The following is a 10000-nucleotide window of genomic DNA, read 5'->3' as shown; positions in this document are numbered from 1 at the left end:
TCTTCAAGCAACTCGTGCAGGTTTTGCTCCCGAAAATATTGTAATCGTTGCACAAATAAAATAATGAGTTAAAATCATCTTTTTGTGGTATTAAATCTTCTCACTGTTTTAGTATGCATTAGTTGAACTATTCACCTGAGAGTCGGTGACCACTATGCACCTTTAATTCGGTGAATGGTTGTTAATATTTTGCCCTTAAATTTTAACAACCAATATGTTCAGCGTTTGTTTCTAAAGATGTACTAACCTTTTCCATTAATTGAATATCATGAACCAAGCAGTACTGCTTGTAAGTTTACAACTGTACAATAATTATCTTTTAACATGGAGCAATGATTTTTTTTCTCTATTTTTCTTGGGGTGCAGGGATGGCGCAGTGGTGAGAGCACTTGCCTCCCACCAATGTGGCCCAGATTCGATTCCCAGACTCGTTGTCATACTATCAATCTCAGACGTCCTGTGGACAAGGGCTTCTTTTCAGCCCATTTCACGGACCATTGATTTCAGTCTGCGGTTAAAAAGTTGTGATCATGTGATAACATTTTTTTGTGGCTATGCTGTTTCGAAAATAAGATCATGTGACATGATTCCTCTGTTCTTCCCACGGCAGCGAAAAGAAAAAAACCCTGAATCATAGTTTCCACCTACTTGCACTATTGTGTCTATTATACCTACTAATATTTCCTCGGACAAGACTTTTCCTGGGTTACTCTTAATATACTTGCCGTCAACATCATTTCGCACTTTTTTCTTTGGGATGGCATCACTTTAGTGGTATGTTTGAAAACCGCAGAGCTACAAAAAAATGTTATTACATGATCAGAATTTCTTAACCGCAGACTGAAATCAACGGTCTGTGGAGCGGGCTGAAAATAAGCCCTTGTCCACGGGCGCCTGAGATCAAGAGCATGTGGGTTGACTTTGTTTGTTCTCTATTCTACACGGAGAGGTTTTCTCTGGGTACTCTGGTTTTCCCCTCTCCTCAAAAACCAAAATTTGATTTTCAAGATTTGTGTTGGTTTGTTAATTTCAATTTACAGTGTCCCCAATTAGTGCTCCAGCACTACAAGATTAGATCCTTAAAGAAAGTTCCTTTCTTTCCTCGCATTCTAACCTCTAGTAGTTCTGAGCATTAAGCAAGGCTGTTGCCTAACAGCAGCCCGGTAGCCTGGGGCTCCCAAAGAATAGCTCTGGGCTCCTTAATTTTTCACAGCAACACCTTTCACTTCATATGTTGGGCTCCTAAGTTCTCAGCGTTTAGCTCTGAGGGCCTCTTTAGAATTTTCTTAGGCAGCAGCCTTGTTAAGTAAGCAATGATTCAATATCATTTAAAGTTACCTTATGTGGATTATAATCACATTCAATTCAAATTCAATTTCAATTCAATTTGTTTATTTATTTATTTATTTATTACCAATGCAATGTCATTACAGTCCTAGGCGACCTGCAATTAGTAAAGCTATCCTAGGCAGGCCACCTTAGTTTCTAAAACAAGTCCTGTCTGTGCTAATGATCACATGTTATTAAATCAAATCAAATCGCAAAGAACATTAAAAATTAAGAAATCAGTTAATTAATAGACCATTTTACAGTTGTAGCTAAGTTACCTGGCCTAAGAATGGAAGCGAGGCTGCTGGTGACCCTGTTTTGATACAAACCTCCGTGCTTTTGTAATGTTATTCCGGACTGATTAGAATTACAACACAATTTACATGATAAAAGCAGTGGGGGCTGTATCAATACAAGGTCATCGGCAGCCTTGCAGCCATTCATAGGCTAGGTCACTGTGCAAACAACTGTAAAATGGTCTATTACAAAGTTATCAAGACAACACAGTTGAAACATGACCAATTGCAATATTATTTAAAATGATAAGAATTGAATTTAAATTTGTATTAATTTAAAACTAAATTTAACTATAGCTGAACGAGAGACATTTGCAAATTAATTTTCTGAGCAGCATAAATCAACATTCGTCTCCTCAATTTCCATTAGTTTTAACAGCCGATTTTTAAGTTCACGCTTAAATGGGGTTCTATTAATATGAAGTTCTTTTAGGATGCTATTACACAATATATAAGGGAGCCATTGTTCTAACTTTATCTTCTTAATTTATTGCAGTCATTGAAGCAGGTGAAGTTAGTGTTGTTTTGGTGGGCATACTGGGTTGGCCTTGGTATTCTCTCATCTGTGGGCCTTGGAACTGGACTCCACACATTTCTTCTTTACTTGGTGAGAAAAGTACATTCATTATTATATTTGGAGGTGAACAAAATCTCACAGCTATAGGATGAATAGAAATTTAATGTTCCTATCCTTGTGGGGTGATTGGGACCTTAAAAAGTTCTTGAACTCTGCTTTAACGACTCATCCTTTTTTGTACAACTGTTAGAGTAAGTGACAAAGCATGATAATAATTATTCTACCAACTTTTGTTCATTTTTCCTGATGTTCAGTACAAGTCATCATAAAGGGCACTGGATGGAAGTATGAAGTTACGGCATGACTAAATTGATTATTGGTTTTTTTCACATTCAACAAGCAATTTGTAAATTTTCTGTAAATTTTTGCACTGGCTATATTGGAGTGAAATGTTTGGAACTGTGGAAAAAAGGGCTCGCAAACTGTTTCCTAACGAGGCTTGAAATTAATGGAAAATCCTGTAAACAATATTACAGTGTAAACAACATCTTGTGCCCCATATCTTCAGAATGAGAGGGCGAAGGTAAAAACTAGTAGCAAATTTGTCGAAAGTGGAAAAGGTAATTTTAAATTCAGTCACAAATGTGACTGCATTGGTCACAATAATTTGGTTCCCTGCCTAAAGATCCCCAAATTAATGAGTAAAATCTTCTGACTCTAGACAGCGTAAAATCTGTAAGTTTCACTCTCAGTAGGAATAGGGGGTGTTGTTTTTGAGTGGACCTATAGATGTTGTTAACTCATTCAAACCTACATGTCAAGGGCATCCAACTTGCAAGTAAAATTGTCTGGCATTTGACAGTAAAATCCATAAGTCACTCAGGAGGGAAGGGGTTATAGCACAGCAGCCCACATTTCTGTAAATTTTTGTAGACTGTTACTTGTAATGGCTATTGTTCACAGAATGTTAACCTTGCCCCTCTAGTGCGACAGAATACCTTCGAAGCCCAGGCCCGGGTTGCTGGAAGCATGGTTAGCGCTAACCAGCGTTAAATGCCATGGAAACCTAAAGGTTTTGATACCTCTTAACCAACGGTTAGCGCTAACCAGGCAGGCTTCAAGCAACCGGCCCCAGTTTGCCAGGTGCTTCTTATGAATCTTTGTCTTAATTTCTTGTCTCAGGGTCCTCATATTGCATCTGTCACACTTGCTGCCTGGGAATGTAAAACTTTAGACTTTCCTGAGCCACCCTACCCTGATGAGTAAGTTTACTTTAAAATCAATACTTGTACCTGTATGGAGATTTCATGCATGCTACATGAACGTAAGTTGACACTCTTGTATAATTTATGCCACTTGAGAACAACAAAGGCAATAATTCCCTTAGCTGACAGAGACCTGCATTGTTTGTTCTTGGAAAGAAATTCCTTGTACATGTACTAGGAGATGTGAGAGGAATGCATAATGTTGTGGTTATGGAAATTCCTCTCTCCGTCTATTAGAGATGCAACAGCCTAACATAAAAAATAAAAATAATAACTTTGATGCAAGATAATGAAAACATGTCCAGCTAGGTTTGGAAGAAATTTCCCTTTCTTACAGGCCTTACTAAGAGTCATTCAGTTTGAGTCAGAGGGGTTATTGTACAAACTCCCCTCTCACCTACTCCCTTGTTGGCTCAGGTGGCATAGCAGTGCATCACAATTGCAAGTTGTCATGGGTTTCAGTCCTGTTTAATTAATCCTTGATATTGTTCAGGAATCTTTTGCAACTACCCGACAAGTTCCTCGCACCTGCAATGATCATTCTCACATGTTATATAAGCCACTTGATTTGCATTTGAATCCCTGGCATGCCAAATAATCTTCCAACTAATTCTTGTATTTCATACAATTCTGAAGATTTCCAACATTTTAAATCCACTGTTGCTTACTCTGCCTTCAGTAACTACTCTTTATGGCTCTTAATATTTAAATTTTAACTGGGAGGACAAGACCTTCCGCACTAAAGTGTAGTCTTAATAATCACGGTTTAGAGAACCATGAAAAAACCAACTAAAGAGACATTTTTCTGCATGTTTGTTTTGTGCCTGTGTGAAATTTCATCTTTCCATCTCTTGAATTCAAAACGTTGCAGCTTCATTGTTGACCCATCGGCATGCCCCCAGACTCCCCTGGGTACCTCATGCCTTCGGCGCTCGCAAGGTGACGTGCGGTCCATTGCTTTTAGAAATGTGTCCGCCACTTTTCAAAACTGTCGAAAACCCTGCTGATTTGTCCTCTCCCTGCTTCAACATATTGTATCAACTGCTCGGTTTGTAAACAGCCACCTGTACCTTGGCTGGACACATTGGATTCTGCATACAACTGTACTTAGCAGGGGGGGGGGGGGGGCAGATGTACTATCAACTATTACTAGTAATATTAGTGTTGTGAATAGCCCTTACGTTTGCCTCGGTCAGGTGAATGTAAGTTTATTAATTAACCCATTCACATTTATTAAGCACTCCTAATTGGTGAAAAAAATCATCTGGTGTTAGCCAGAGTAAAATTTAGGAGTCTTACTCTAAGGTAGGGAAAAATTTACATACTTCCTGTTTGCTTTTTCACATACTGATATATAATCTTAAAACACTCTAATATTAAATACTTATTCGGATTTCCTAATGATTCTTTAGATTGGCGAAAGATTGGATTTTACATTAGTTTTAATCGTAGTGTTAGGCCTTATTTGAATTTCAAAGACTTCTTTTACTTTGAATACTGTTTACTTTTATTAGTGTGATGTGCATGGATTGTACAGTTTTTTTGTTGTTGTGTCTATGGATCGGATCTTACATATTAAGCAGTCATGAAATATGTTTACATGAATAACATCTTCAAACAAACTTTAGAGATAAGTATCAAAAATTAAGAAAAAATTAATGTGGACTGATTTGTGTAGCTTTCAGGCTTAAAATGTACAGTGATATTATAACTTTCTGGCAACTTTCTTTTTTAAGGATCCAGTGCCCACAAGATGATCACAGTAGATCACCAGTAAACATGTGGACTATCATGAGTAAAGTTAGAGTAGAAGCTTTCATGTGGGTGAGGAATTTGTATTTGTATTTATAAAATTCATTAATAATTCGTGATGGGAAAACAAAAGAAATGTTATATTAATCAACATCTGTATTTCTGATACAGGTTTCTCTTCATTTACAGAAATGTTTCTTTCGATTTTCCCGGTTAAAATGTCTTAACCCTTTCAGCCCCCATGGGGTTCCCCATTGACGAGTAAAATCGTCTGACGTTAGACAGAGTAAAATCTGTAAGTGGCACTATTGGGAGTTAAAGGGTTAATGGGGACATAGTTTTTGAGTGAATCCAGCTGTTGTTAACCCTTTCAGCCCCGTGGGGTTCCCCATTGACGAGTAAAATCGTCTGGTGTTAGACAGAGTAAAATCTATAAGTGGCACTATTGGGAGTTAAAGGGTTAAATCACCAAAAATACCTAGTGTAAATTAACACTTAAATGCTAACATTTCGTAAGTCATATATTACAATATTCACATCAAATCTGTATCACATTTACAAACTCTTGGCTTTGCCTCGAGTTTGTAAATGTCACAGATCTGATGCTCATATTGTATATATTACTTATAAAATTACATTCAGTACCCCAAAACTGCATTTACTTTTACCTTTCTTACCTAACTTTTGTACAAAATGATGATGCAGCCCTTGATCATTGTTGAAAAGTGCTTTGCTGGTTATTTTTTTGTGAGAAAACTAATATTATTTCTATTAAGAGTTTGCAAGTCTTTGAACTTGAGGGGCACTTACATGTAGTGTGACTTGCTGTGAATTGAAAGGTGCACTTCCATGCTGTTTTGCATTGTCGGCAAACACTTTTATTTACATTTTCAAGTGATTAACTCAGAAATAAGAATCCAGAGGTTTCCATGTAGGTTTCCATGTTGTTTAGGCCACCATTGTTCAAATGTTGATAGCGTCAGAGCCATCAGATTGTAAATCCAGTTTCCAGTCGATAATGGCCATCAAAACTAAGTCAGTTACTCTCAGGAAATTATTTATCTTAGACCAGTGGATTGCAATATCCACTCTTTCAACATTATGGCCAGGGTTCTCATTGCGAGGGAATTTAAGCAGGTGAATTTCCTTGTCTTCAACGTAGGAAGAATAATAATCATTTTGTTTCTTCAATGTAATAAGTTTTTGCGTTTAGGGTGCAGGGACTGCGATTGGTGAATTGCCCCCATATTTCATGGCAAGAGCAGGTATTGCTATGATCTGTTTTAAAAGTGGATTTAAGTTTCTGAAGAAAGTGTGGTGCTATATTGGTGGGAGAGGGAAGCACAGATATTAAATTGTATTGAATGAGTCCATAAAGTGAATTGACGGCCATAGAAAGATTGGAAAGCATTGGCCCTTCATCAGAGAGAATCTGATGAAGATTTCATGCATGAAACATTATCTTTCTAAACTCCCTTTGGTGGTTTACGTACTTTTATCAGCTGATTTGATTTAACTTTAATTCCTCGCACTTCTCTTGAATAAGCACCCAGGAAGAATCTCGAGGAGTCAAGAAAGGTGTTTTAAAACTCTACATGAGCAAATACTTGTACATCAGCTCACAAGATCTTTCTTATGGTGGTTGATTTACTTTTATCATGATTGAATTTGCATGTTCCGCTCCCAACCAATGTGGCATCTCAGTTCCTTTAGAAAGTACTGGTGTTACCTCTTCATTACTTTGTATTTTTAGAATCTGTTTTAATTCATAATTGTTCCTTTTAAGGCAGTTACTTAGCTAAGATCTCAAAAATTTACCCACTTTTGATTACTTCAACTATTTTGTGTGTTTCATGCTATGATTGGATAGTCTACAAGGAAAAAAGATGGTGAATTAACTTTAAAAAAAAATGGTCAAACTTATCACAAGTAACCCTCATGATTAGTCAGTAAAATCTCATTTGCATGGAGAATTTTGACTTACAAGGTTTTATTGGTTTTGATCTTAGTGGTTTGTGGTCATAGAGACCTCTATTGTTACACTTGGCAGAGCTTGTTCATGAGATTTTACTGTAATTGAGGGTGCGTTTGATAAGGAAATATTAAAATCTGGATCTTGTGTATTTTCAGGCAAGCACAAAATCCAAACGAGGATTTTTTCTAAATTGAAACCCTCCCCTGATATTGACTTTAATTAAGGAGATCTTAAATTTCATTTTTGCATTTTGTTTTTGAATGGAAATCCGAAAAGTCGATTGCCTCCTTAACAAATTGTTGATTGCTGTATTTTGCAGCCAGTATGTCAGGAATTGATCCTGATGATGAAGAATTAGAAGAGGTGGAAGAACTAGAACGGTTAACTTCTCTCAAGGATCAGAGTCTGTGGACAAAACTGAAAAAGTGTGTTCTAGATTTAGTTGAGCGTGTAGGATTTTTTGGCATCCTTGTTTGTGCTTCGGTGAGTAATAACAGTTCCATTGGGTTATTATTGTTATTTTCACTTTAAAATTTAAGGCAAGTAGACAGAATTTTCTTGGTTTTTTTTAAAAACTGCTTAATTTACAAAAAGAATACCAATGAAAAACTAGCAAAACTAAAAAGAAAAATTCTGAGGTGTTCAAACTAAAAAGCTCCAGAACTGTGAAAGACTTAAAGCCCCAGCTACACGTTCAAACATTGCAAAATACACATTTTGTTGGACCAACAATGTTAGGACGTCTACTACAGTAGCATGCATGTTTGATGGCGTCTGTTCAACATTTTTTGTTAGAAGAATGTTTTGATTTCGGTCAAACATTTTCTCCAACATACAACAAATGTTGAACAAATGTAGCCGCCCTTTCAACAATGTTGTATTGCAAAGACCAATCAGAATTAAGGGCCCAGTCTCCAAAACACAAACAAAGCATACGCCGTCATTAGGTTGCATGACTTTATCAGTGACGTGTTTCAGTCCAACAATGTTATATATGCGTATCCAAAATTGTTAGAAGCGTTCTCATAACAATGTTGGAACGTATTCTTCTAACAATTTCACAACGTCTAGCCGGGGCTTGAGAAAATATTTCACCCAGCTCTCCAATTTTAGAGTTTTTGCCCTTTTTTCATATGGACATTTCCAAAGCATTTATTAATTGTTATTCCAGAGGAGTTTCTCTGTTACGTTACCAATCAGAGCCACTTCGTTTGGCCAAAATTTCCAATGGTTTTGTTCCCAGTGAGAATGGGATGAGATTGATTCAGTAAAAGTGAAAATACTGTACCATTTGGACAAGAATGTGGGAGGTTCGAATGGCTTGTGCCCGGACCAGAGGCAAAGAACTTGTAACAAAGTGAACAGAAGAGATAAAATATCTTTCCCTAGAGCACTCTTCAACTGTAATTTAAACCTTGAAACAGGAATGTCAAGAATAAGGGAGTGTAGAATTACATTCAATTTGAACAGTTATTAGGAGTAAGCAGAGATAGTGATGTATCCCCACACAAAGGAGAACGTCAACCATTTTCAACTAGGTTAGAAGTCCATAAGCCAGAGGTGTTGATCTGCGATGGAATGCGGTTTATCAGTTTACGGAATTATCTATTTTTAGAACGGCCACTGCAAGATTTTTTGTGGGAAAAAAAAGGGTGGCGGCATTATGTTCCGTGCACGATCCTTGACTTTGCATTAAGCACGAGGAATCCGGACCGATCAAGAGAGTTGCGGTCATTAGGCCCAATCTAATTGGCCATCATTTGGTGGGACCTGCATTCTAAATTTAGTTAACAGAGCACTTTACAGTTGTGTGCTTAGTTACCTGGCCTTTGAATGAAAGTGAGGCTGCAAGTTGACCTTCGTTTCTTAAGGAAATTCCAACTAATTAGCATGAGAAGTGAAGTTTCCATGAAAGCAAGGTCAGCTTCAGCCTCACTTTCATTCAAAGGCCATGTAACTAAGCACACAACTGTAAAATGCTCTATACCATGAATTGATGGGCCAAGGCCAGATATCACCGACAGTCCTGTTTAGTGTCTGTCAGGATCAAAGATGATGAAGACCTAGACAAGAATGTCGAAAGGGTGGCTCTTTGAACTGTAAGCTATATTCAAATTTATTCAAACCCAGGTTGGGTCAAACCATGTCTGAACGTCAACCGCTTTAGTTGAGCATAAGAAAACCAAAGTTAGTTTCAGTTTTCTTGTCATGAAATGTTTACTCTTTTTATTGACTTACGAGACTGCCGAAGATTCTACACATCCATGCATTACCTTCTGTTCTGACTCTTTAGGTGCCAAATCCGCTGTTTGATTTAGCTGGAATTACGTGTGGTCATTGTCTTGTCCCGTTTTGGACTTTCTTTGGTGCCACCCTCATAGGCAAGGCGATTATCAAGATGCATATTCAGGTATTCTAAAGTTTTTGCTAATAATATTTTTGAAAAAAATGTTTATTATTTTGAAGTCCAGATAGAGCGAGTTTCAATCGACTGTCGTAAAGCCAAAACCAAAGTAATTACTTTGGCCAATCAAAAAGGACGGAGACAATCCAGTAAACCAATCAAAACACGAAGTAATTACACGTAGCTGAGTCCGCAGCCGACACAATTTTCCCTTTCGTAAACCAGCGATGCCATTTGGCAAACAGGCTCTTCCGTTGATAATCGGTCAAAATATAGGGAATTGGTTACTACTTTAAGTAACCAATCCCCTATATTTCGACCGCGCGCCATTTTCTACTTAAGAGCCAGCTTGCAGGCTTGACATAAAGGAAATCTTCTGTTAGAGGGGTGCTGCATCGCATTTTTCAACCCATGCGAGTACTCTTCCTGTGAGCTTTGGTGGAAAAGTGAGGAGTCCAATGC

General features: G+C 37.5%; 1 protein-coding gene across 1 annotated transcript in view; it reads left to right on the top strand.

Annotated features, from left to right (window-relative positions):
- Positions 1 to 10000, top strand: part of LOC137975138 (vacuole membrane protein 1-like) — a 28443-nt gene that overhangs the window by 9184 nt on the left and 9259 nt on the right. The window contains exons 6-11 of the mRNA XM_068822214.1: positions 2122 to 2232; positions 3325 to 3404; positions 5144 to 5231; positions 6373 to 6424; positions 7454 to 7617; positions 9428 to 9544. Coding sequence (XP_068678315.1) covers positions 2122 to 2232; positions 3325 to 3404; positions 5144 to 5231; positions 6373 to 6424; positions 7454 to 7617; positions 9428 to 9544 — 612 coding nt within the window. The remainder of the gene's footprint in view (positions 1 to 2121; positions 2233 to 3324; positions 3405 to 5143; positions 5232 to 6372; positions 6425 to 7453; positions 7618 to 9427; positions 9545 to 10000) is intronic.

Source organism: Montipora foliosa, chromosome 11, assembly GCF_036669935.1.
Source record: "Montipora foliosa isolate CH-2021 chromosome 11, ASM3666993v2, whole genome shotgun sequence".
Lineage (NCBI taxonomy): Eukaryota > Metazoa > Cnidaria > Anthozoa > Scleractinia > Acroporidae > Montipora > Montipora foliosa.
The sequence above is the reverse complement of the archived record's forward strand: the minus strand, read 5'-3'. Positions and strand labels throughout refer to the sequence as shown.